The following is a 24,599-nucleotide window of genomic DNA, read 5'->3' as shown; positions in this document are numbered from 1 at the left end:
CACCTGCCCTCCCCACGCTTTGAATGTTTAAATCCTCCATCCTGATTCCTAGGCGTTCAAGCGTTCAGGCTTAAACTCTAAACTATGAAACCCCAGTCGTCCCGAATAATGCCCGACCCCTTCAGCTTTCAGCTAGTCATCTACCCGAACACGCCCGCCACCACCTGTCCCTCTATAAATGTTACGAAGCGCTACATCGAACTGAGATAGTTCACCGGATGTGTATAGAACTCTGGATGCTGGTCTGGTCTTGTTTGATGCTCGTCAACACACTGATATATCACAACCAATGAGATGTCCATCCGTAGTCCAGTAGTATCCCAAATATCGTACATACTCATCCCTCGTCACCTTAACATCTCAACCGCGTCCGTCTAAGCCCAAAACACAACACCCGAATCGTCCACCCACATCACACCAATCACTCCGCGCTCCAATCCCTCAACCCCAGCTGTCTCCTCAACCCATCCAACTTATCCGCCTTCAACTGTTTGAAGTGCAACCCATGCAACGGGCCCTTCTTCGCCAGCGAAGGATGGTCGCTGTCGAATAGGGCCGATGCGGTCTGGGAGAGCATCGAGGATTGGGTGGCGAGGCCGGAGAAGGAGGATGTTGAGTCGTGGTATCTGCGTAAGTTGTGTTTGAGTTTTGAGTTTTGAGTGAGGGAGGGGAGAGAGGAGGAGAGAACTTACTGCCTAAGGGGTTATGAGTAAGTGTAGACTAGTGAAGAGCTATAGTATGGGGAGGAACATACCTATATGCCTCTTTATTCAAACAATCATGTTCCTTGATCTCGTCCAATGCTTGTTTCTTGAACGAAGCCTTGATAACATGTAAGACATCATAAACATGATGTTCCTTCGGTCTACACAGTAGACAGATACCCCACCAGTCCGTCAGCCTCCTAGAACGAAAGAGCACAGCGAGGACAGGTACGTAAGACGAACGCACCTCCACGGACGAAACTTAGGCGCAAGATTGAACGTCCCGTCCTGTTGCGAGATGAGCGGATGGAAGACGTCGGTCATGAATTGCACCATGGGCGGTCGTTCCGGATAATCCGTCGGGAAAGTCAACCTGAACTTCAATATCGAGTCCATATAATACCCTATCGACCCTCTCACTTAGCACCCCCACACCCATTCGCACAAACATAACACGAAGGGAAAGGGGAAGGGGAATGTGAACGCAAACGCACCCCGATGGACAAACAAAACCGCGTCCCAAACCAACAAATTATCCATCGCCGGCGTCACATACATCCCCAACGGACAATGCTCCCTATACCTCAAATTCGCATACTCCTGCGCCACCGCCGCGCGCGCGACGGTGTTGTTGTTGATCAGGTTCGCGGCGAGGTCGACGGAGCGGGAGGAGGTGCGGGCGTGGGCTGAGGTGGAGGAGGTACGGGCGTGGGCTGAGATGGAGGGACTGCCGATGATGGATTGTTTGCGACGGGAGAGGGGGGAGGAGAGGTCGAGAGTGGGGGAGGTGACGAGGCTTGCGAGCATTGTAGGACTGTTTCGCGGTTGAATGTATACAAAAGTTGGATGGAAATGACCGCGAAGTCGACAGGGGACAAGGAACCGACAACCCGGATACACAACTGCAACCGCGACCGCCACTCACGTGTCCACCCGGAGAAACACGGGTCACCAAAACCCACTCAATTCGTAAGCAAACCACGCCCCGGCGCGACTCGGGACCTTTGTGGCGCTGTCGGTGCTGTCAAAGTGTGGCGCAACTATGAGGAGCAACTCGCTCTCCCTCGCACAACCCAAGACCTCCGATCAGACCCGCGATCTACAAATCCCCTCACGCTCGTCGCATACATAAAACCGTCGAGCGATTCCAGCCCGTTCCTTTCTTCACTTACCCTCCGGTCCCTCGACCGCACCCAGAACTTTTCAATCCATCCAAAACACCCTCCGTCTCGCTTAACCACACATTGACCACCCGTTCTAGCCTCTCATCCAACTCATCTTAACCAACCTAATCTCCAGTCTCCCCAACCAAAAGAAGAAGACAACAAGATGAAGATCGTCACCGAAGAAGAACTCCTCGAGCTCGACAAGGTCACCCGCCGCGGCGCCGCCGAAGGCATCCTCGCCGGCCTCGCCATCTCCCTCCCCGGCTCTTTTCTGCTGCAACGCACCTCGGCGTGGTATCGCAGCCTGCCGATCCAGCTCAAGGCGCTCGGCGTCATTCTCGTTGTTGGGCCGACGTATGCGATTCAGACGGAGAGGAGGGCGGTGCAGTTTGATGAGGAGCGGTATTGGTGCGTTTTCGTTTTCCCGCCTTCATTATTCCTGTAGTGAACGATGTGCTTATGCGGAACCTTGTGTTCTTATGATATGTTAATAGGGGAAAGGATGCAGGCTCTGCAGTGATGGAAAACAACAAATCAGAGGAAGAGTTCCGATGGCGCACCCTCACGCCCTCGCAGAAACTGAAAGATTGGACCATCAGGAACCAATACTCCGTTCTCGCCGGTGGTTGGGCACTCAGTATGGCCGTTGCTGGCGCTATCATTGCTCGTGATAAGTATGTATCCTCCTTTCAACTCTCATTGTTGTATGTTTGTGTTGTTGTACTCATGAATGCGTGTGTGTTGCATTGCGTTCGTAGGCACCAAACCGCCACGCAAAAGATCGTGCAAGTCCGTATGTGGGCACAGGGACTTACAGTTGGTCTCCTCATCGGAGCGGGTATCCTCACACAATCGCAGAGGAAGGAGGCGGCTGCGCATAGACCGGTGGATCACTCGTGGAAGGATATCGTACGTCTCCTTGCTCTCACTATCACCTCCCATTCAATCATGTACTTACTGACGTCGGATGTGATGTAGCTCGAGGCACAGGCGAGGGAAGAGGAGAACTTGAAGGTTGCGAAGATGCAGCCTGCGGAGCAGAGACTATAGATCTTCAATCAGCATCTGCAGTCTCCCTATTTTAGCCACGGGACTCTACCCTCCCCCTCTTCCTCACACCGAGGACTCACGCTTCCTCCCACACCACCACACCACCACATCACACCAGACTACCCCGCACTCAAGCTCCAATGCATAGATCCTAATTATTTAGATCTAGATTTCGCCATGCACACTCGACATCACAGCTGACTCCACACGCTCCCTCCGTACCTTTGACTCTTTGCATAATGCATACTGCACACGCTTGTTTTCTCTCGCTTTGATTAATTTAATTTACTTTTGGGCGCTATAGAGTACAGGCTCTGGATCTCTGTATTCATAGACTCGACTCGTTAATGCATGATCATGTTGCACGGTTACTCGGAGTCGTTATATATTCGCGAAAGCGTCTTGATTCTTGCAATACCTTGAAGACTTTCAAGTGGCGGTGGCGCCAGATCGGAAGTCGAATGACGAGGCAAACGCCGGACTCACCAGTCGCCGATCAACTTCAACTCGTTGCGGCGACTTCTGTGGATCCTCTATCCAGGCTCTTGTTCTGCATCGATACCCGTACATTATTATCGTATGTCTCTCCAGCCATAACAGTGCACATGGTCTACTAACCGTGTTTCGTCTAGCTGTTACCCATCCTATTCTATCATCATCCTATTCCTGTCCTTTACAGCTCCCCATAACTTCTATCCGAGTAGCCAACTTGAACAATGTCTATGACCATGCCCATGTCAAACCCTACGCGCACGCCCTTGATGTCCCGCCGCCTCGGGAATGGAGATTTCTCGAGAAAGAGCAACGCCAATCCAAATGCGTTCTACTCTCGTACGTCTGACTTTCTGGCTTTCTGGTTCTTGAGGGCATTACCTAGGCCACTCACTAATGGACGTTTGTATTCGGCGCATTGATAGCTATGCGCACTAAGCTCTCTGTATGCCACGAACTACCAAGAGAAAGAGAAAGTGAAACCGAATCGAACTTTGTCATCTATTCCACGCGTTCGCCTGGTACTCTTACTCCCACTCCCGATACTCGCGCTAGTCCTAGTCCTACCGACAAGGAGAACATGTTGTCCCCAGGCGACTATTTCTCTGGCTCTCATACTCGGAGTGCGTGCGCCCTATCTGATCGTCGGCGTGCTGTGATCATTCACACAACACCGCTTCACTTGAACTTTTGTCACACATAGCCACCGTGAGGCGAGGAGGAGGAGGAGGCTCCCCTGCTGCGTCAGAGATGACTTTCGTCGGGATTCCGTCACCCCCGTTGGCTCCTCAGGCTGACGCAAACCACCTCCGCGTTCTCGTGCGTTTTTGTTTCTTTTGACATCCATCCTGTTGTTGTTACTGCTGTTCGTTCGGCTGATACAGGGTGTTGTCATTGTCAGCTCGAACAGATATACGCACAAATCCCGCTTTGTCCGAAGGGAGCGGGGATCTCGAGCGCGGAGTGGAGGGAACTGTTCATTGGGGATGATTCGTGTGTCGTATGTCTTGCATATTGTTCACCATTCCCTCCCTCTCAAGTTCGTACGAAATACTCATGAGTGAGTGAGGCTGTGCGTAGTATTGTCTGAAGCCGTCGGGACTTATGCCGGATTTTGTGGCTATGCGGTTTGTGTGTAATGAATGTCGATGTACACGGTCAGTTTTCTTTTTCTTTTTTCGCTTTGACCTTGAATCTTGAATTTTGAGAGTGTGGCTCATTGGACTTGCGATGCGTTGTGGATAGACTCGTCAACCCTCGTATGTTCGGCGTTATGTACCCTCAATACGCCGAAAACCTCGACGCGATAATCCCACAAGTCCCCGCTGTCCAACGTAAGTCAAATCTTCCAAAAACCCTCCGCCCACGTGGATCCGAGCCGCACCAACTCATCTTTACTCCCAACTAACCTCCGAATAAAGTCATCCGTACCACCACGGCCCCACCTCCCGGCGTCGACGCCGAGTCGTCATACTACTACGCCGACGACATCATCAGAGTCGCGAAGGAGTGGCTTGCCGTACCCGAGAATGCGACGCAGCTCGATATGTTCGAGAGGGCGGGGAAGGCGGCTATGAGGTGGAAGCAGGCTAATGAGCGTATGCAGGTGCGTTTGCCACTGCCTTTCCACTACTTCTTCATCCGCTACCATTCCACCACCTCTTCATCCGCTACCATTCCACCACCTCTCCATCCCCCCAACCTTCCCCTTGGTCGTAAGTAATTCTCAATGGTACGAGTTATGCTCACGCCTTTCTTTCTATTGGTGGACTTTGGTTGTGGTCGGGATGTATTTACATAGTCGGCACAGGGACACGCGGAGAGCTGGCAGCGGTTCATGATCTCTCTCAGCTCGGTCTTGCGGTCATCGCTTTTTGCTCACGGGACTAGTAGCGGTGGCGGCGGCGGTATCGACTCCCTCGGCATGCTGAAGAAGTTTGGGTCGCTTGCGCTTTAGGCTTTAGGAGCTCTCATATCAGGATCAGGACTGGCCCGGGATCTTTTCACTCTCGTCTGGGAATTTGAATCTGGAGGCCACGGTCTCGGGACTTTCTCGCACTGCATATCTATATGGACCCGCCATGGCTCTTTTCTGCTTGGGACTCGGGTGTGATCATGGTGCACGTCACTTTGTAGTGGGTTCTTAGGTACTTAGTGTCATTTTTGGTGGCAGACGATCAAGTTTTCGGGATGTGAGTCGACGTTATACTTGACCCTGCGGCTCTCTGCTGGGCCACATCGACTGTCTTCTTGATAATACATTTAATCATATGAAAGGTAAATGATAGTGCAATAATATCAACGATGCAAGACCGATGCTTGGGTGTGAACAGTCATTAATGGGCGGTGGGGGTTGTGGTTGCGGATCCAGCTGCGAAGCAAAGGCCGAATTTGGGGAAGAAAGAAAGTCGGGAGGTCGGGCCGATCGTCGGCCGAGGCGCGAGAGTAAAAATCAAGACACAACATGCGGCGCGGCGCACCGGGCCGTGCTCGCTCCTTTCACCACGACCGCGACGAACGACTTGAACCGCGACTTGAACGCGACCTACCTCCTTTGAGGATCGCACAATCCGATCCCCTCGCCATGTACGCACTCCGGTCTAATCAGAACTGTACACTAGGGAGACGTCGACGTGACAATGTGGACTTCGATATACCAGAAGAACCGCTAGCGGAGCCTCAGACTCGTTCCTCGACAACGCCTGCGACGACTTGCCACCCAGTCCCTATCCAGATTATGCGTGTTCTTGACCCTGTAATAGCTCCCATCTGGGCTCCCATCTCAGTACAAACCTCGACAGAGATCCCCTCTCGTACTTCAGTCAAGTCTGTAAACACATCGCCAAAGCCCACGCATCTTCCTTGGGATCAACTCCCAGAGGTTACACGAATTCGACTGTCTGCTCAGTACGATCGTCTGGTCACTCGCACCTGGGGAAGTCACTCCAAGCTCTTTGGCGACTCGTGGGCCGGTTATCTTCGGGCTCTGGGTATATCCACTTGCCAGAAGCCTATGGGAATCCCAGAGGAAGATGTGTTCGGCCAGTTCCCCGATCTAATTATTGGTATGGACGCCGCACAACCGAAATGCAATTTTTACGATTTCTGTCACCATCGTTAGTACAGATATTGTTTTTTCACCTTTATGTACTCAATCGTGTAATCCTAGATGCATTCTCGAACGATCTGGACACATCAATCGATGAGGCGTTAGCCCAAGTAGGACCTTGGTTCATGCCAAAGTGTGTGGTATACCTTTATGTATTGATCGATTTTTTCCTGCTCATTTGGCCCTAATTTACTATAGGTTCCGTGAACTTGAAGTCAATGAGCTTCAACCGCATACTTTGAACCTCCTTCGCAGGGTCAGCAAACGCTGGGGCTTTTATTTCTCGTATTCGCCAAACAAGACAGCGGAAGAAGCCCGCGCGAGCAAGCTATCCCATGATCTGATCCTTGCGACTCAAGAGCTCGGGGCTTTCATGGATACTACAACTCACAGTCACGAAGCAAGAGCCTTGGCCCAGCGCTGCTTCAATGCCCTCTACCTCACCCGCATCATTGCCCTCTCCAGATTCCTAGATTGCCTACCTCGAGATATGGACGCACACCTCGCGCGCATGAAATGGGCTGCTTTTCAATTTGATCCACCTCGTCTGCCGGATGGCGATGACATATTCTCTGCGATTTACCGCCATATCACGAGAGCATATGGTTCTGTCTTTGATCTCAAGCGGGCAGCCGAAGGTCGGTTTCGTGCTCTGGTCAAGAAGGACCGGCATCTTTTCCTTAGGACAAGTATCTACCCGATGGTGATGTTTCAGCTGCCATTCTATCTTGCAGTCGATGAGGTCGAAGCTCCTATTTTTCAGAGCTCCTCAAGCGGTCGCCGTCCAGCCTGCTCCCCCCTTGGTGTCAGTGCCCTGTTCTATGGGTTTGACGAACTTTCTTGAGGCTTTTCATATGTGTTCTATTCTCACTATCTCGTTTCGCGCTCCCTTAACCCCTGCTCTATCTAGTCTCTCGAATTAAGTATTACCCTCACCATGTCTTGTGCCGACAGTCATTGGAATATTAAACACAGCGTAGCTCACATTCTGACCGATTTACGGAAAGCGCCGGGAAAGTTCAGGAATGCGGCGGTGACACGAGGCGCTGGAATACGCTGCACACGTCTGCTTGGTTCTTTCCGCCGTCTTGTGTGATTTCTGACGATACACAATTTCGACTTTTCTTCCGGAATTTTGGGGTTTTCTTGCTTGTAAATATCAAATTGACACAACTTTGTCCTTGTTCGCACTCCTCAACAGCGTGTGCATTGGCCCTTTGACACTCACGTCGACGTCTATTGGCACCTGCAGGTCCGAACTCGAGCTTCGTCAAACCCTCTCCAGTTAACTGCATCTGTGTGTTTCGAGTGTTTTTGTTTCAGAATGCCTCTTTGTGTCTGCGCTCGATGCTATAATTTACCGGACAAACGGTTGCGCTGGGTCCCTCGTACTTGAGCTGAAACCCATCTCCAGCGATACGGACCCGCACCGACCGCCCAAGTTGCACCACTCATTTGTGGATGTAAGTAAGTGCGTCCACTCTTCAACCTCTATATACTCCCTCTTCATACGCATCGTATCGGTTTGCTTCAGGCACGTGCGATTCTGAATGTATTGGAAGGTGCCTTCGTACGGCGATTGTATGTTCGAAAATAGTACCAGATTGAGCAGAGTCGGGAGTCGACATTTACTTCCGAAGGCACTTCAACTGATCGACGATCGCGTTCGCCAACTAGCTAAATATAAGTAAGGCATTTCGGTAGCGCTTCTTCAACATCTCTTTACTCGCACCCTCTTCCTCGGCATTGATCAAGCTCACTCTTCCCTCGCGTTGGTAGCCTTCCCGCCGCCGCCGCCGCCATCGTACTAACTCTGACCTCTGCATTTTCCGCCCTTTTTAAGACACAGTCCAACCTTCAACACCCTAGTCCTCGAACATGGCACGCGACGATCAATCGCCGGCTCATTGCCATCATATTTATTCAACAGGCAGTAACTCTTTCACTGCCGGTCAGCCGTCTCGTAAGTCGCAACTTTTCAGGCAGCACACATATACCTCACTGGAGGTCACCTGTCTCACGTATATTTCACGATTTCACCAGCTCCGTCACAGTGTATGAGAACCGTTGCTGTCTATAAGACCAACTGTGGCTTGCTCCCTGTTCTTCCCATGGCAGCACCACTTAGTCGTGCCTCCTATGCGGCCTCTTCTGCCTCTTCGTCGTCTGGTTCTTCGGATTCTCTTGCATCAGACTTTCGTGATGTGCGTGTCTCGCCTCCGGCATTCCTTGATCCCACTTAACTGAGATTTTCCACGTCCATGATTTTTACGCGCAGTCAGAACCTGACCATGAAATTCTTATATCGCCCTCCTCTTCGCCCCCATCTGACCTCGTGGTATGTGTCTCGTAATTTGAAACTGCGAGGATATCTGACGAAATATTGATTCATATCACAGGAGACGTTCGAGAACCAATTCATCGACGGAAAGCATGGTCTTCATACCTCACGTCATTTCCATAGTGCGAATTCTGCTGTAGTCAAGCTTGAAGATTGTTGTGGACGACTCTGTAGTGTGGGTTTTCTTGCTCTTGTATTATTTTGATCATTCGTGGTCATTAACATCGGTACTACAGGTTTGTGGGGAGCAATCAGATCAGCCAAGAGACAAATCGAGGGATGTAGAGATTTGTGGAGAATGCTGGGATGACGTTGACGTGTAGGTCTTCTGTGTCCTGCTTGCCGTCATTCTCCCATAGAAACTGACAGCACTGCGATTCGCTTCCTCATTTGAGACTTGCAACCCGTGCCATGTTATGGTGCGACTATCCTGCCTATAACGACATAATCGACGACGTTTTAGCCCACCTTCCTTGGAGTTATAGTAAGCCTTGAAATCGCCGCGTCACTTTCCTCCCGTTGTCTGACAAAATACACCTGTGGCTTCGCTTGGACGTTATTACAGGAAGACGGAACGTCTACGAACCCGACCATTGGACGGACGATATACACAAACATTATTGTGTCGCTGACTTCGTGGTTATCGCAGAAGAGGTCTTGACGTGCAAGGACCCAATGATGATAGAATTTATGGAGGAGCGCAGGCAGGGAGTGGCTCTGCGCATGGAGGTAGATCATCTGCTCAACTTTTTGCTGCTATTGTTGCTTACTTGAACTATGCATTTGGCCGACGAACCAGATGTTGAAAGCAAGTGCCCTGTGAAGACGGTGGTCTTCCGGCGTACTCAGTGAATCGCTCGACGCCGGAGCAAGTATCTCTTCATTCGTGTGGCCTTTGTTCTTCAGATTCAAAGAAGTCTTTTTGATTTCTACTGTACCCATGCATACCCACTTTACTTATACCCATACTAGTACTTGTACTCTGTATGTTTTGCTTCGTTTTGTATCCATTATCCAAACGCGTCGGATTGATATTCAAATGGGCCGCGTTGATTAACTCTTATGATCAATCGAGGACACAATAACAGACGGTCAATGTTGCGGGATAAGCCGCGCGGTGACTATGAATCGGGCTACAGAGAGGTCATACAATCGAGCGTGAGGACTATACATCCATGATGCCTAGAAGAACTTCCCAAAATCGTACGCATCTCCGCCTCCGGAACCAGCTGCGTTGGCTGCGACAGCTACACCAGCAGCTTTCTTCGAAGGTGCGTTCGCTACAGCACGCTTAACGCCTGCTGCCTTTGTGCTCCCTTTCGCAGAGACCTTCGAGGGCTTGGTCGAAGACTTAAGCGCGGATTTTGGCTGCTCGGAAGGTGTAGTAATAGAGGAGCGGTCACCACGCTTCTCAGCGCGCGATTTTGGTGTCGTGGAAGCTGAGGCGGACGACGAGGGCGGTAGTGGCTTGTTCGAGAACGCGACCTTTTTGGATGGGGGACCGGCGGACGAAGAGGATTTTGTTGGGGCAGAGGGACGTTTGCGTTTGGAAAATTTCGGAGAAGGCGGAGGTGTCGGTTCTTCATTCTCTTCCTCTTCCTCCTCGTCTCCACCCATGTCGTCAGACATTGGGTCTTCCTCTCCTGATGGAGCTTCCGTCTCGTCCACGTCCATCAAGTCGTCTTCCCCTTCGGCATCTTCGTCTTCATCCTCATCCTCCTCTTCACTATCAGGCTCGAGACCGACCCAGACCTTCTCCAGCTCCAACTCTCGTTCGTCCACCGTTCCACTGGCCATTTTGACCAGGCCGTCTGCCTTCCGCATCTCCTTCTTCGTCCGTACTTGTGATAGGACAGCAGAGTCTGCCGTGGTGTACAATTCTGAGAGGGCATTTGCCAATTCGTCGACAGTAGGGATAGATTTGGAAGATGTTGGAGGCATTGATATGCGTTGAAGTTTCCCGGTAGACCAGTCGCGAAGTACAATGCGAGCGGCGGCAGTGAGGTCGAGAACGCCACCCTAATTCGTGAGCGCCACGATAGACAGAGTTAAATCAGTATCAGATATACAGTGACCGAAGAACTGATATACCTTCTTAAGGAAGCCAGAACTGCGGGCCACACCGGAGAGGAAAGTCGAGGTGTCGCCTCTGGAGAAAGCAGGCAGATTGTACACGAGCATGAGATCTTCGGGTTCAGACCGAGAAACTATGTGTTCCACTAGGTAAAACGAGGAGGGAGGATAGATAAGTCGAGGCCTCCTTGGATTCGGAGCTGCGAAGTAACGTACCAGCAGGCACCGGGTCCTTCATCTTGTCCACCCGTCCTCGACTTCTCACGAGGATATCGTGAGCCCTGAATTTCTGCGCCTCTTCCGATTTTGGCTCCGCGCGGGGCTGCCACGAGACACCGGGAGTGTCGATGAGAGTCACATGAGACGCTGACTGGGGCAGAGTAAGGGTAGTCTCCTGAGCGTACAGTGTTGTGGTAGGCGAGGAGGATGTAGTGGCGGTGGCGGGACTATATGTGGGGAAGGCGGATGAGTGAACAAGGGAGTTGATGAAGGCACTCTTTCCTGACTAAATCGGAGGGAGGGTGAATATCAGATAGCTCGGTTTTTCAGACAACTACTCACGTTCGTGACACCGATAACGGCGACTTGCAGCGGTTCCGTGGCTGCACCCTCCCGGTTCTCCTTTTCTTCGGCCCATTGCTTCAGTAGCGAGAGTACAGCCTCTTCACCCCAGGCATCGTCCGCGGGTGCTTTGGCTTTACCCTTGGACTTGGATACCAAAGCCGGGTCTAGCATCGAAGGCGCTTCGGAGATGAAGGCGGACGATGAACGAAAGAGTAAAGTAGGATGAGAGGAGCGCAAGAAAGAAGCCCAGGCCGCCAAAGGTTCGCGAGGACACATGTCTATGATCCAAAGGGCATCGTTTAAGCAGAGGAAAACGAAGTAAAGAGGATGGGGCGTACCGATTTTGTTCAAAACGAAGAGTAACTTCTTGTTCCCCTTTCCAGCTACGAGACCCTCAAGCTGAGAGCTCCGGTAAGACATAGGGTCACGGGCGTCCAGGAGCTCGATGACGACGTCCGCTTTGTCAAGAACGGATTGCAGATTCGGAAGGTCGGGGTTAACAAGAGCAGGTGGATCCTCTACTTCATCCTCGTCCTCCACTGTCGCAGCTTTACTCTTATCCTTCTTCGACTTGGTGATCGATGAACCTCCCGAAAGACTCAAAATACCGTTGAAAGCATCGGTAGCTGGAGTCGATAGTGTGCTAGCCTCGTTGGCAGAACCTTCGCCCTCGGATTCGCTGTCGTCGGATTGTGGACCAGCTTTCGCTTTGGCACGGATGGCTTTCCTTTCTTCCTTTTTACGCTCCTTGGACTCGGCAGCCTAATAATATCCAAGCGATGAAGTCAACGACTGGCATTAAGGCAAAAAAACAAAAAAGACGGGCGCACTAATCTCCGTTCCTCGGCAATTTCAGCAAGTATCTCGTCCTTATACGGGAAATTGTTAGGGATTCCAGGGTCCTTTGGTGTCTCTGCGGTAAAAAAGATATCGAGAGCATGACATGTAAGTGTGTAGATCTTCGAAAGCAAAAGTTTGGGAAATTTGTTAAACGGGGACGCACTGGACTTCCACTGAGGGCTTTTCTTCGCAGCTTTTCGTACTTTCCTCTTGCTCTCCTTGATCTGGTGCTTGCGCTTCACCTTTTCGTGAGTCGTACCACGCTTGCTGGTCTCTACGTTATGATGTCAGAAAACAGACGTATGACTATAGGATTTTAACGCACTTTTTCTGATTTTACCCATGGCTGTAGTGGAACGGAAGGTGAAACTTTGAAGCCGAGACGTTGGAAACTTTTTCCGCGTACCACGGCAGCCGGGCCGCCATGCGATCTGCAAAGCCGGAAACGGCCAATTTGCAACACGCTCGTTCCTTCTTCTCCTTCAACGTCCTCGACTCGCCGTGGCACGCGACATATCGGAGAAGTTCAGGAGTCGCGCTCAACTCTTCTTTCGCATTGAAATTCGACGGTACCTATCTATACGTACCTGGCCTAAATTCCCCAGGATATTGCACGATACGTATGACCTGAGCAATATAAATACACAACGATGTTGATATCACGATGTCTCTCCTCGCCCGAGCTTCACCCCCCAAGCTCTCGACCTTGACCTCAACCGACATGGTTTCTCGCGGCATGGGCCTCATCTCCTTGCTTTCGTTTTTCTGCGTAGTCCTGTCTGTTGGCGTGAGAGGTGCAGCCGTGTACGAACGACGTGACTTGGTCAGTAGTCTGTCGCAGAATGAGCAGGAAATGTTCTTCTCGTCGATGGACCTTCTGGACTCTAGTTACGACACTTCCACTGGATTTTGGTGCGTTTTCACTTCTAGAGAATTGCTTTAATGTCCAGTTTGTATATACCCTTGGCGTACAATACGCAATCCTGTCTTGCGTTTTGGGGCGAAGGATGCGTTCATACACAGTAAACCTGGCAAGGCACTGCAATAATATCTTCTGTCGTAGGGCTCAGCCGACAGCTATATCAATTTACGACGCTTGTAGTAAGAGCCCTCCCCGCTGACGATTTCACGTGATTGTGTGTATAGGGATGGTGATACTCGATACTCGGCTTGGTACGCTGTCGGGCTACTGGGACGAAACCAGGTAAAGTACTATCTCAATCTCAGTCTCTGCGACTCCATCTCAAATTTCAGTCACACTGACGCCTCGCTCGGTATCCAGGGGAATGACAGTGCGGTCGCAGCTGGTATCGTGAAGCGCGTGTGCGTTTATCCCATTATCTCAAATATAATCTGCCCATGATAAGTACTGGAGGCTGATTCCTTTTTCCCTATCGGGTTCTATAGAATTGAACACCAATATACCGATCCCACCAAAATCTGGTATGCGACATTCTACGACCCAGGTACAACGGACCCCGCCACCCTCGAGAACCCTACGGTACGAGGTCTCCTCCTTCGTCACACCTCCTGTGGAAGATATGTTATACTTACTTGGCACTTCGTACAGATATACAATGATTACGACCCGAACGTTCGTGCCTTCGTCGCCACTTCATGGATCATCATGCTCGAGGAATTCTCGCATCTGTTGCCCAACTCTCTTATCCCTTTGATCGAGGAGAGTATGTACAATGCGACCGTAGGAGATGGGTATCGTGTCGCTGGATGGGATGGAGATAACTTGAGACCGTAAGCATTCTCTTCTGCAGTATAACTGCGCTTTGAATGATAACGTTGCGCGTTCTTATTTTCTCTGATAGGGTATACTCAAACCCTTGGTTGATGCGTTGCATTCAAACAGCATGGGTTGGTCACAGAATGGGAGATGCCAACATGTCGTACTGGTGTGTCCTCTGTCAATTCTTGCTTTTCCGTTATCATATCCTTCTCATCTTGATCACGGAATACAGGGCAGAGAACTTCACACGGGAGGCAGTGGAACTGTTTGACATGTATGATACCCTTGTAAGTTGGTCTTATCGCGCTGGTAATATCACGCTCTGAACTTGTTTGAACTCATCCAAATGCAGAGCGAGTTCAATAGCCCGACGTATGAAGGTGTTTCTTTGTACGCGCTTACTCTCTGGAACCGCTACGCCCCTCCTGGAACCCTGGCGAAGAAATCTGCCGCGAGTATCATTACTCGTATATGGAAGAGCATTGGTACGCCCACTCGCCCACATTTCTGCTCTCTAGAAGTCGCTTACACCTTTCTCGACTAGGTCAAATATACAACCCGACGCTGAAGAACCTGGGTGGTCCATGGGATCGTACTTATGGTATGCAACCAAAAACATACTCCTTCCAACATTATCCACGATCTAAACTGGCATGACTTGATGGACAGGCTTCGACATGAATGACTATTTCTCCATTCTCGGCGCTCATATCCAAGGCCTCGTCGGCGCCACGCTCGCCCCCCTTCCGAACCCACTTACCAACATATCCCTTCACTACGGCGACGCCGCCATCATGCCCCTCCTCCCCCTCATCTCACAATCGCACGACCATCTCGTCCCCCCGTCCGTTGTCAGTGCTCTCAAGTCCCTCGAACCAAAGGGTAAAGGGCATTCGTGGCACGGAAAGGCGTACAGCCCTCCATTTGACTACCTGGAAGTCGGAGCAGAGCGGAATTATAGCACGTGGACTGAGAACGGGTTGAGTCTGGGTGCGATGGAGGTAGACGAGTTGGTTTATGGGGGTCCGTCATTGAACAATGCGAGCTTTAGCCCGGCGGTTATGCTTTGGAGGATGGAGGAGGATGTTGTTGGCTATATGTCGGTTCGTGTTTCCCCCCTTCAAAGCCCTAATTGCCAGCTGGATTTTATCTTCAACATTCCACTAGCTTTTCCCGACCGAGGGTCACATTCTCGGAAACGTAAACGAGCGCAAGCTGACTGTAACATACCCCTCACCAAACCTCACGGCCTACGACCCAACTATCTTCACCCTCATGTTCGGTCCGACCTATTCGAACATCACGGCCTTTGGTGACGACTTCCTGGCCGACGGCTTTGCGCAACTTCCCGGTATCAACATCAGCGTGGGCGGGAACGCAAGTCTCGTGAAGCCAGAGGTCAGCTTCAATGCGTCTCTCAACCAGAAGTACGTATTCGCTTTTATTTTCCGACATATTTATAAGTTTTTTGCTGACTTTACCTTCTGGTGGCGCAGCTCGTTCTTATATTGGAACGTGACTTACGTCGTTCCGCACAATCTCAGTGCACCCACGTTGGAGATTGTGGTCGTACCCACTTGAAAACCTAATTCTTTCTCTACATACCAGGCTCGCGAAGAGTGTGCCACGTTACTATAAGGCAGAACATACCAACTGACGAACATATTTGGAAACATGCAGCGGGTGTGATTGGGAGGTGCAAGAATTGTCGAGCCTGACAGTCTGAGATGTGTGGCCCTCGGTGGCCCTCCTCCGGCAGATTGGCGACGTCCTTTGCCATTACCGAGGCAGACCGAAACCCTGGCTTCCACTTTTCCTTGCCTCTCGCCCTCGGCCACGTTGTCCTTTTAGCTTGGCCTCGTCAAAACGCGTGCTTTCGCTGTCTTTCCTGCTCTAGTCGGATTGTGAACTGAACCACATCATGGATCCATGGTGCCAAGCATGTTGTATCTTCCATTGGGGCCATCCATTCATTTCTTGACACTCCAGTTGTGATCGATTTCAATAGCAATGCCCCCATAATGGAGATAAAGCGCGTTCTATGGACTCGGTCTCCGCTCGATACAGCAGTGCTTATCCCGGTGGACTCAGATAGGAAGAAATACTGCTCGAGGGCAATCGACCCCGTTATGGCCGTCCCGAACATGCTCCCGCATCCGAGCTTGATGATGTCGTACTTCTAGCCTCGAATAGCACAAACCAAACAGCGCTCATAACTCACGAACGTCGACGAGCATAAAACTTCGCAACGATATCGACTGCCCCAGGTCGAACGATTCTCGCCATGGTCCTCAGTCTGTCGGGTGTTCCTTGCGTGTTGCGGCCACTCTGGCTCGTCGGTGCACTCTGCGCTCCTTTTTTACCTTCTGTGCGCGCTCAGTCGACAGGAGTTTCCGTGTCTATTCCTTCGTCTCCGGCCACTTCAAACGTTGTACACCCGAATTTCTTGGGAATCTCGCTGGAGCTGAGTGCGATCAATCTGTACTGTGCGTTATACCTACATGCCTGTTAGACATACATGATCGACTGACCACTGTTGGCGTCAAGTCGGAAATGATACATCATCAACTCCGGCGCCTGTTCAAAACTACTTCACCACGTTGAGGAATTTTACGAGCGGAGACTACCCTCTGCGCCTGCGCATAGGTGGCAACTCTATGGATAGTGCCACATACAATGCCTCTCAATCTCCCATCCTCATCTCGACGGATCCTAATGCTAATCCGAACGATGAAATTGTCGACTTTGGCCCGGTTTTCTTCGATGTAATTGACAAGATCGGCCAGGAATTCAACGCGCAATATTTGTTAGGTGTGCCGTTTCCGACTCTTGGTAGATCATGATGGAGCTAAAGCTCATATAACCCCATCATTAGGTCTTAGTCTGCGGGATCCTACAAACACGAATAATGCTATAGTTGCTGCTGCCTCTCAGCAGAAGTTGGGAGATAGACTGGATGCTTTCCTTCTTGGAAATGTGCGCGCCACGTGAACTTATCTCACCCGTTGCTTTACTGAGATTTTTTTACAGGAGCCGGACTTGTGTTCGTGCACTAAAATGCCCATTTCATCTGGACGAGCGACTCACCCCGCGCTTTTCCTTATATAGATACCGCTCATGGAGACAGGCCTAATATCCAGAATTACACTGTGTCGGATTATGTACAGGTACGGGCCATTTTAGATTCGCATCTTTTTTTGCGGCGCACACTGACGAATGACCATCAGGAATTTGGGACGGCCTCAAGTCTCCTCACGAATACGTCTGCCGGAAATATACTCTCTCTAGCAAACATTGCAGGGCCTACAATCTGCTGCAACTGGGTGAGATGGATGTGTTCCTACTTACGTCCCTCTTGCTGAAGTTATTCTGGCGATAGGATCTGGCGACTACTTTGCAGCAAGACTGGCTATCAACATACGCCTCTGAGCTGAAGTACATCACAGTGCAGCACTACACTCAAAACAACTGTGACGGCAGCGGAAAAGGCAGATATACCTTGGCGTACTATCTTCAACACTCCAGCAGTAATTACCTCTCACACTCCCGTACAACACCACTTCTAACACATCTCATTCATCACTTACGCTTTCAGCCGTCGAGCTAGGTCAATGGGAAATCGACGGTATCCAATACGCTCTGACCAACCCAAATCCCAAACCCGTTATCATGGACGAATTCAACTCCGCATCCTGCGGTGGCCTGCCTGGCATCTCGGAAACCTTCGGCGTCGCACTCTGGACGGTCGATTATTCGCTACAGCTCGCCTCGGTCGGATACACGGCCGCGTACCTCCACACTCGCGAACCTGGAGTAACGTACAATATCTTCCAGCCCACGACCTCGTCAGAATGGGGGACGGGGGCACCGTTCTACGCCTACCTGCCCGTTGCGGACGCGCTTTCGGTCGCATCGGGGAGCGCCGTCGTCGTCGATCTTAATATTGCGAACTCGACTACGGATCCGAAGGCGACAGCGGCGGGGTATGCGATCTATGATGCGAACGCGACGAATATCAGTAGTGTCGTGTTGTTCAACTTCGCCAACTCCTCAGGCGCTACAGAGAACTTCACGCTCCCATCTAGCATCGTTTCTCAGTCCGGAGGGTCGACAAAGGTCACAGTTCGATACCTCGTCGCACCGAGTGTCAACGAAGATACATACATCGCGTATGGTGGACAGACGTATGCGGGTGTGACGGATGGGACTGCTGTGTCGGCGACGTGGAATGTAGGAGGTTTGGATGCGTCGTCGTTCGCGGACACGGAGGTGGATTGTGCGAGTGGGTGTGATATCGCTGTTCCGGGCCCTGGATTGGCAGTGATCTATTCTGCTGCTGTTGTGCGCAGTTCGCCGTCGAGTAGCGGGAATAGTAGTACGACAGGGAGTGATACTGATAGCTCTTCTGCTGGAGGGCGGACAGGCTCGGATTCGATAATGGGCGGTATGGTGCTGGCGTCAGTTTTCCTTTCCGTTGTTTGTATGTGGAGTTAGATGGTAGATGTGCTATTCGTCTGTTCTTGCCCGTGTGTGTGTTTCGGTACTATTGGACTTTTTTCTTTCTTGGACTCGTAACTCGGCTACGTAGATTGTACAAGCTGTGTCCGTTTATTGCTGTTGTGATGATCCTTGCCACATCCCATACGAACTTTTCAATGCCACATTGCCTTCTTTGCACGAAATCGCATTTTATTCAGATCGAGAGTACACGGTACATCCAAGAGTCCATCCACATCCGTATTCAGACCAGAGCAAAACGAAACATCGTACATAGACCTAAAAGACAATCATCGAGAACTTCTTCACTCCTCAGCATAACCTGGTATACATAGTCTTTCTCACATCCACCGTCTCATAGAGAATCCATCCTCTCCACCTTGGCCCAGCAAGCTTGAAGCGTTCCCAACGAATCCACCATCATCTGCCGCACCTCCTGCAGCCGGAATTACACTGTTTCCTCCGATTCTCTGCACAAAGTTATGCAAAACCGAGATGATATCCCTCTCTGACGTAGCGGACGTGAACCCATTCGCGCTGGCTGGAGGCGCTGTCGAATCACCATACCCCGACTCGGGCACTGCAGTATGCATATGGTTGAACTGAGCAGCCAACGCGTCGACAAAGGCTGAGTCCGACGCGTTGCTGTACTGGCTGTTGTCGTTGTCATTGTTGACGTAGGTCACTGGAGCGACCGGAACAGTAGATGGGACGGATGGCAAGGAGGCGAGGATGTCTGTCTCGGTGCTCTTGTCGAGTTGTTTGCGCAGGGTTCGGATTTGGCTGGTGATAGCACTTTCGAAGGTGGTGTCTTTTCCGTCTTCTTTGTCGGTTAGGAGGGTGACGAGGGATGAGACGCTGAGATATCGGAGTAGGAGCGTGTGAGTACATAAACACCGATGATAGGGATATTGCATGTAGACTGACAAGGCTTCCTTAAGGTATGCGAAGCTGAATTCGGTTGTGCTGTCTGCGATCTTCTGTGCGAGGGAGTCGGGATAATCAATGTCCTCGTTATCTTTCAGTTTGCCCTGCCAGTATTGCGCATAGAGCAAACGAGCGGGGAGCTCGGGATCATCGAAGAGACTAGAAATTTCCGTACGACATCTATAAGTAAGCAAGGTCCAGATATTTAAGCAACCTTGGAATACTCACTATTTGCGGTCGAAACGGCTGGGCCTCGTCGATAGACCGGGATCCAACCGGTCAAAATGGTTGGTCGTGCCAATGACGAGCAGGCCATCGTTACCCTGCAACCCATCCAACTCGTTCAGGAAGAAAGAACGGTTTTGGTCGTTGATGAGAGCGTCCAGATCTTCGAGGATTAGAACACACGGTGACATTTGGCGAGCCTTGTTGAAGACGGCGAGCATGGAACCTTCTTCGCCCATGTAGCCTGTGTCATGTTCTGGTAAGAATCGAACGATAGAGAGGGAGGGTATCGGGAAGCTTACTTTTGAACGATTTCACGTACATCGGGGCATAGCCTTTCGCATCGCAAGTCTTCATGATAGCTTTGATGCTAATGGTCTTCCCATTTCCTATGTCACAGTATCAACTGAATATTGGAGTAAAGTGATAGGTGGTCGTTACAAACCTGGAGGTCCATGCATTATGATGCCGCGCTAAACGCATTAATATGAGACCTTATCAGTTGAGTTCAGGCCACAGAGTGCGTGTGTGGCGTGCGATACCTTCCAAGGCAAAGAAAGTTTTTTGTACGTCCCCTCCGCAGAGAAGAAACCGTAGATATCCTTCTGCAGAGCCGTCTTGAACTCTTCCTCTAGGATAACATCGTCCCAGTCCGCACTCTGGACATCCTGCCAGAGTTGAGCATTCTTCTGCCAGAATCCTTGGTTGAAGACCCAGATCTCGTTGTGCAACTTCTCCGCGTATGCACCCGCCTCAAGAAGTAATAGCCTGGCGGGGGCCTCGGGACCTTCGTGCAGGATGAAATTCTCCGAGTAGGTACCAAAACCGTTGCTCCACTGAACGAACGTGAGCTGCGGTTTCACGTGGAGGGACAAGCACAAACCTTGAGGATATAGAGGATGAAGTCGTATTCCTGATCGAGTGTTTGTCAAAGAACGTCCATGAGATAATTGATGGACGCAAATTAGGAGCTTACACGCCACGCCATCCGAAAGGCGCCATACCAGACGGAGTCCATGATGACGCCGGGAATAGGACCTTTTCTAGCAAGTGGGATGAATGTGGCATTGGTGACCAGTTCCTTCGGAGACAAAGGTTGGACCACAGATGCAGGAAAGCTAAGCAGGCTTCCACGAAAGTCCTGAGTCATGACGATGGTGTGTTTTGGATACAGCTGTTGGAGTGCTCTGGTCCTGCAACGCACACGGTCCCCGTATGAGCACGGAGTGTACGTTCCAGATTGAAAGAACTGACATAGTAATTTCTGGAGAGATATGCTGTCCGTTTCCGTGATGAGACCATTTACCAAAGAGAGGATCGCCCTCCTTCTCGATGTCGTCCTCGAAGGAGACCTTCACGAAAGCCTCAGCGAATTTGGACTCTCCTTCAGGGAACATCTGCGATCGTTGCTCGTGCTCAGACAAGACCATGGTGGTGATTTTAGCGAGAACGACAAAGGGAGGTGGTTACTGCGAGACAGTACTGGTTTGTTTGATGGTCGTGGTCGACACCCAAGCTCTCACAAGGCCTGAGGACACCGCCCTCAACGTGTTTGACGCCGCCCATTAGTGTGGCGGTGGCGTGGCGGCATGTCCGCGGCGCGCGCACGTCATGCGCACGTGGGGACGATAGCCGGAACACGAGCCCTCTTTCTCTGCCACATATTTCCATCTCCTGGCTCAGGCCATTACCGTCCACCGCGTGTTCCTCACCCAGCATGAACAGGACATCAACTATCCTCACCATCGCTGGAGTATCCGTTCTTGGGGGTGTTCTCGCATACGCCGTTTATTTCGATTATAAACGCCGGAACGATGTTGCTTTCCGCAAAAAACTTCGTACGCTTACGGCGATCCTCGTCGATACTCGAAATCAGTACTCACACGTTCATCAGGGAAAGACAAAAAGAAGGTCGACAAGACCGTAGCGCAAAATGTCGCAGCCTCGCAAGAGGCAGAGGCGGTCTCTGAAGCAGACATCCGTGCTGCTCTGGAGAAAGTGAGGAGCGAGGTTGTCCCTCCATCACCCACAGAGAAGGAGGCGTATTTCATGACCCAGGTCAACTTGGGAGAGCAGCTCTGCACTCAAGGTAAGTCTCACTATTTCTCATACGATGTATAAATCACTGACTGTTCGTGAAGGCCCCCAATTCAGCCTTCCCGCTGCTATGTGCTTTTACCGTGCTCTTCGGGTCTACCCCTCCCCTGTCGAACTCCTCGTCATCTACGAGAAGACTATGCCGGAACCTGTCTTCAAAGTGAGCAGCATACCTCTACTATCATGCTTTATGCTCACAATACATCAATAGCTTGTTATGCTTATGACCAACATGGACGTGAGTCAACCCTCTTCGATAGACATCGACGATGTTGCATCCCTGCACGGCACGTCTGAGGACGAGACGAGCCCCACACGAGGCGGACCTCCATCAGAAGCTTCATCTCAGGAATGGGATAAGTTGACTGATCCCGGGAGCCAGACGCCTGCCACGACGTGATTCATGTGCCGTTCGCATTAGTGGTGGATGGAGCATTTACTAGAACACATCGACGTCGTCCCACATTCATTCCTGCCGTCTGCTCCGTTCTGCTCGTTCTAATACACATGTATCGGTTTCTTGCTTTCTTTGCATGTCCGCCCGTCCGAAAAAATTAGGTTAAGAACCGCGTAGAAGGTAAGCAGCATTGAAGTCTACGCATCATCGTACCCGTCCTTGAGCTAAGATTATCGGTCGCGACGGGTAGGTTATTACGACGAGTTCCCTCCGAAAGACATGAACGTCTCGGTGAAAGCTGTCGATGTCCCGGATGGCAAGGGCGGTGAAATGCGCAAAAGAATCTTGGTGGTGACTAAAGACTTCAACGCTGGAGATTTGATTTACAAGGTAACGTCCGAAGCAGCCCAAACGGCCTTTGACGTGTGAACTTCATATTAAAGTGTAAAACATAGGAACAACCCGTGGTCGCGGTTCTCGACGCTGATCTTGAAGGCAAAGGCTCATACTGCTCCCACTGTCTCCGTAAAATCGAGGACGACATTGTCTATCGCATCGAGAACGACCTCTACAAATCCGGGTACTGCTCAAAAGAATGCCAAACGAAATCAAAGTCTCTCTCCCAGAATCTCCTCTTCGGCACCGACTCTGCTCTTCCAGCTGAGCTCTCTACCGAGATGCCTGGCGATTTCACAGCTGCTAGGAGAGAAGCACAGACCGAGTTCGCCAAGTATGTCAAAGACCAGGACAAGTCAGTACCCATGCTCGTTGCTAGGTTCATTGCACGTCAGGCGCGTTCATCCCCTTTTCCTTGCGTGGTATCTGTTATACTCATTATTCGCTGACATTAGATCTCTGAGGAGACAGCGAAAATGGTCCCAGGCTCAGCTGCGTCGGAGGCGGTTCACTCGGATTATTCACTTTACGATCACTTGGAGAGGCTCCGCTACCTCGAAGTAGAAGCCCCGGCACAGGAAACAAAACTCCTCCGTAGCGTCTTCCAGACTGCCCTTCCAGGTCTGGAGGCTTTCATCACGGACGAACGCCATGCGACGCTCAAGGGTAAGATGGCCTACAACGCGTACGGTGTTGTCTACAACGGAGGTCGTGATGATAGGGTGAGTAGATTTGATCCAGCATGTATTTCATCCCATACTAACCGTCTTTTCCTTTGTAGCCCGAGGTGAGTGAAAGACCAGAGGATGCCGAGAAGACGCGCACGCCCTATGGCACCCAACGTCAAGTCGGTTCTGGCCTTTACTCCGTCTCCGCCTACGTGCGTCTCCTTTTTGTCATTCTTTCTCGCCCTTTGCATCATGTTGACGTCTTCGCCCTCGCTATCCAGATCTGCCACAGCTGTGACCCGTCCGCCATACCTGTTTTCAAGAACGCTGACTCCGAGCTCTACCTCATCGCCACCCGCGATCTCAAAGCAGGCGATGAAATCACCGTCTCCTTCGTCGACTCATCCGTGCATGAAGGCGAATCCGCCGCGGACGCTAGACGCCGTCGTCGGTTTGAACTGGCGAGGGGCTGGAGGTTCCCTTGTCCCTGTGAGAGGTGTGTCAAGGAGGGTACGGGTGCCGCGGAAGAAGGGCCGACGCTGGATGGGTCGAAGGTTGATGATGCGCAGAGGAGGATGGACGAGAAAGAGATGGGTGGTGCCGACCCTTAAGCGTCGTGGTGCGGTTGGGCGAGTACAGAGGAAGGGTCACCTAGAGAGCGTCATTTTATGGTTTATTCCGACGTTCCTCCAACAGTGCATGCTCGTTCGTAGCACACTAAACATCTCACACCATAGTGCGCTCAGTCGCTGTAGATACAGAGTAAGAAATTGCTCGGCTCGTTCGCATTTACAATATTGTCTCATAATGACAAACACACTCCCATCACATCTCTCACACATCTCGCTCTCGTATATAGCTTTGTTCTCCGTTAGTTCGTTATGACAGCATCCCAATTGTTGCTTCCTCCTATTTCTTTCTTGCGCGAGACAGAATAAATAAGGTTCAACTACGCCTCCGTCCAATTACAATTAACTCCCAAAGCTATCAAGTATCGTACGTCAAGTCATACCAGACAGTATCGTACAGACAGACAGAAAGTGTTCAATGGTGCGTGCGTGCTGCTACGTGCTAATACTGCTACTGCGCGATGAACGATTACAAACACAGATGGAGTGGCCAAGTCACAAGAGAGAAAGAAAACAACAGTCACTGCGATGTGATATGTGCGTGAGGGTGCAAAAGATGGATGAGACACAAAAAAACAACAGAAATAATTAGATGCCCCGAGGGCTATGTACCGTGGTGCGTAGATAGACACCAAACACTGTTCACTCCAGTCAAACCATGCTATGCCATGCTACTGACACTA

General features: G+C 51.0%; 10 protein-coding genes across 10 annotated transcripts; 7 read left to right on the top strand and 3 right to left on the bottom strand.

Moving 5' to 3' along the window:
* Positions 1–180: 180 nt before the first annotated feature.
* STEHIDRAFT_99224 (UBC-like protein) lies at positions 181–1,511 on the bottom strand (the record flags this gene model as incomplete). Its single annotated transcript, XM_007305559.1, has 4 exons — positions 181–626; positions 755–865; positions 952–1,108; positions 1,199–1,511. The coding sequence occupies 4 exons, from the start codon at positions 1,509–1,511 to the stop codon at positions 422–424; spliced, it is 786 nt and encodes a 261-aa protein (XP_007305621.1). The 3' UTR covers positions 181–421.
* A 522-nt stretch (positions 1,512–2,033) lies between these two features.
* On the top strand, positions 2,034–2,848 carry STEHIDRAFT_59341 (uncharacterized protein; the record flags this gene model as incomplete). Its single annotated transcript, XM_007305144.1, has 3 exons — positions 2,034–2,272; positions 2,365–2,544; positions 2,629–2,848. The coding sequence occupies 3 exons, from the start codon at positions 2,034–2,036 to the stop codon at positions 2,846–2,848; spliced, it is 639 nt and encodes a 212-aa protein (XP_007305206.1).
* Positions 2,849–3,636: 788 nt separating this feature from the next.
* On the top strand, positions 3,637–5,587 carry STEHIDRAFT_169484 (uncharacterized protein; the record flags this gene model as incomplete). Its single annotated transcript, XM_007305558.1, has 8 exons — positions 3,637–3,751; positions 3,838–4,035; positions 4,116–4,231; positions 4,314–4,412; positions 4,493–4,569; positions 4,658–4,746; positions 4,834–5,018; positions 5,214–5,587. 8 exons carry the CDS (start codon positions 3,637–3,639, stop codon positions 5,367–5,369), a joined length of 1,035 nt encoding a protein of 344 aa, XP_007305620.1. The 3' UTR covers positions 5,370–5,587.
* Positions 5,588–5,876: 289 nt separating this feature from the next.
* On the top strand, positions 5,877–7,365 carry STEHIDRAFT_158238 (uncharacterized protein; the record flags this gene model as incomplete). Its single annotated transcript, XM_007305557.1, has 3 exons — positions 5,877–6,528; positions 6,582–6,654; positions 6,720–7,365. 3 exons carry the CDS (start codon positions 5,877–5,879, stop codon positions 7,363–7,365), a joined length of 1,371 nt encoding a protein of 456 aa, XP_007305619.1.
* Positions 7,366–8,632: 1,267 nt separating this feature from the next.
* On the top strand, positions 8,633–9,185 carry STEHIDRAFT_158237 (uncharacterized protein; the record flags this gene model as incomplete). The annotated part of the gene is made up of 4 exons (XM_007305556.1): positions 8,633–8,725; positions 8,800–8,859; positions 8,921–9,037; positions 9,099–9,185. The coding sequence occupies 4 exons, from the start codon at positions 8,633–8,635 to the stop codon at positions 9,183–9,185; spliced, it is 357 nt and encodes a 118-aa protein (XP_007305618.1).
* A 724-nt stretch (positions 9,186–9,909) lies between these two features.
* On the bottom strand, positions 9,910–12,683 carry STEHIDRAFT_169483 (uncharacterized protein; the record flags this gene model as incomplete). The annotated part of the gene is made up of 8 exons (XM_007305555.1): positions 9,910–10,881; positions 10,954–11,081; positions 11,152–11,440; positions 11,497–11,777; positions 11,838–12,261; positions 12,330–12,412; positions 12,503–12,613; positions 12,665–12,683. The coding sequence occupies 8 exons, from the start codon at positions 12,681–12,683 to the stop codon at positions 10,045–10,047; spliced, it is 2,172 nt and encodes a 723-aa protein (XP_007305617.1). The 3' UTR covers positions 9,910–10,044.
* Positions 12,684–13,055: 372 nt separating this feature from the next.
* STEHIDRAFT_122495 (uncharacterized protein) lies at positions 13,056–15,752 on the top strand. The gene is made up of 12 exons (XM_007305554.1): positions 13,056–13,251; positions 13,486–13,543; positions 13,622–13,662; positions 13,747–13,840; positions 13,910–14,091; positions 14,163–14,246; positions 14,313–14,367; positions 14,433–14,565; positions 14,625–14,681; positions 14,750–15,183; positions 15,248–15,507; positions 15,577–15,752. Exons 1-12 carry the CDS (start codon positions 13,061–13,063, stop codon positions 15,659–15,661), a joined length of 1,674 nt encoding a protein of 557 aa, XP_007305616.1. The 5' UTR covers positions 13,056–13,060; the 3' UTR covers positions 15,662–15,752.
* Positions 15,753–16,364: 612 nt separating this feature from the next.
* On the top strand, positions 16,365–18,736 carry STEHIDRAFT_99214 (uncharacterized protein; the record flags this gene model as incomplete). The annotated part of the gene is made up of 8 exons (XM_007305553.1): positions 16,365–16,566; positions 16,628–16,891; positions 16,956–17,056; positions 17,111–17,123; positions 17,189–17,247; positions 17,308–17,403; positions 17,460–17,607; positions 17,676–18,736. The coding sequence occupies 8 exons, from the start codon at positions 16,365–16,367 to the stop codon at positions 18,572–18,574; spliced, it is 1,782 nt and encodes a 593-aa protein (XP_007305615.1). The 3' UTR covers positions 18,575–18,736.
* A 1-nt stretch (position 18,737) lies between these two features.
* Positions 18,738–21,213, bottom strand: STEHIDRAFT_99212 (P-loop containing nucleoside triphosphate hydrolase protein). The gene is made up of 9 exons (XM_007305552.1): positions 20,984–21,213; positions 20,706–20,922; positions 20,613–20,642; positions 20,272–20,565; positions 20,175–20,202; positions 20,032–20,118; positions 19,733–19,973; positions 19,505–19,663; positions 18,738–19,435 (listed from the first exon to the last, which is right to left on the bottom strand). The coding sequence occupies exons 1-9, from the start codon at positions 21,157–21,159 to the stop codon at positions 18,919–18,921; spliced, it is 1,749 nt and encodes a 582-aa protein (XP_007305614.1). The 5' UTR covers positions 21,160–21,213; the 3' UTR covers positions 18,738–18,918.
* Positions 21,214–21,415: 202 nt separating this feature from the next.
* Positions 21,416–24,207, top strand: STEHIDRAFT_140185 (MAS20-domain-containing protein). The gene is made up of 10 exons (XM_007305551.1): positions 21,416–21,567; positions 21,624–21,818; positions 21,871–21,986; positions 22,038–22,064; positions 22,385–22,403; positions 22,474–22,613; positions 22,679–23,014; positions 23,075–23,341; positions 23,401–23,499; positions 23,569–24,207. Exons 1-10 carry the CDS (start codon positions 21,447–21,449, stop codon positions 23,896–23,898), a joined length of 1,650 nt encoding a protein of 549 aa, XP_007305613.1. The 5' UTR covers positions 21,416–21,446; the 3' UTR covers positions 23,899–24,207.
* Positions 24,208–24,599: the final 392 nt, after the last annotated feature.

Source organism: Stereum hirsutum, assembly GCF_000264905.1.
Source record: "Stereum hirsutum FP-91666 SS1 unplaced genomic scaffold STEHIscaffold_9, whole genome shotgun sequence".
Lineage (NCBI taxonomy): Eukaryota > Fungi > Basidiomycota > Agaricomycetes > Russulales > Stereaceae > Stereum > Stereum hirsutum.
The sequence above is the reverse complement of the archived record's forward strand: the minus strand, read 5'-3'. Positions and strand labels throughout refer to the sequence as shown.

What these genes read in the sequence shown, in the direction of transcription:
- STEHIDRAFT_122495 (XM_007305554.1), top strand. Translation starts at nt 13,061, where the DNA reads ATGGTTTCTCGCGGCATGGGCCTCATCTCCTTGCTTTCGTTTTTCTGC. An exon ending in CCACCCTCGAGAACCCTACG is followed by an intron (nt 13,841 to 13,909) that starts GTACGAGGTCTC and finishes CACTTCGTACAG; the next exon opens with ATATACAATGATTACGACCC. An exon ending in TCGTATATGGAAGAGCATTG is followed by an intron (nt 14,566 to 14,624) that starts GTACGCCCACTC and finishes TTTCTCGACTAG; the next exon opens with GTCAAATATACAACCCGACG.
- STEHIDRAFT_99212 (XM_007305552.1), bottom strand. Translation starts at nt 21,159, where the DNA reads ATGGTCTTGTCTGAGCACGAGCAACGATCGCAGATGTTCCCTGAAGGA. An exon ending in CCTTTCGGATGGCGTGGCGT is followed by an intron (nt 20,643 to 20,705) that starts GTAAGCTCCTAA and finishes ACACTCGATCAG; the next exon opens with GAATACGACTTCATCCTCTA. An exon ending in AACTTTCTTTGCCTTGGAAG is followed by an intron (nt 20,203 to 20,271) that starts GTATCGCACGCC and finishes TAATGCGTTTAG; the next exon opens with CGCGGCATCATAATGCATGG.
- STEHIDRAFT_140185 (XM_007305551.1), top strand. Translation starts at nt 21,447, where the DNA reads ATGAACAGGACATCAACTATCCTCACCATCGCTGGAGTATCCGTTCTT. An exon ending in TGCTTTCCGCAAAAAACTTC is followed by an intron (nt 21,568 to 21,623) that starts GTACGCTTACGG and finishes CACGTTCATCAG; the next exon opens with GGAAAGACAAAAAGAAGGTC. An exon ending in CTGGAGATTTGATTTACAAG is followed by an intron (nt 22,614 to 22,678) that starts GTAACGTCCGAA and finishes TGTAAAACATAG; the next exon opens with GAACAACCCGTGGTCGCGGT.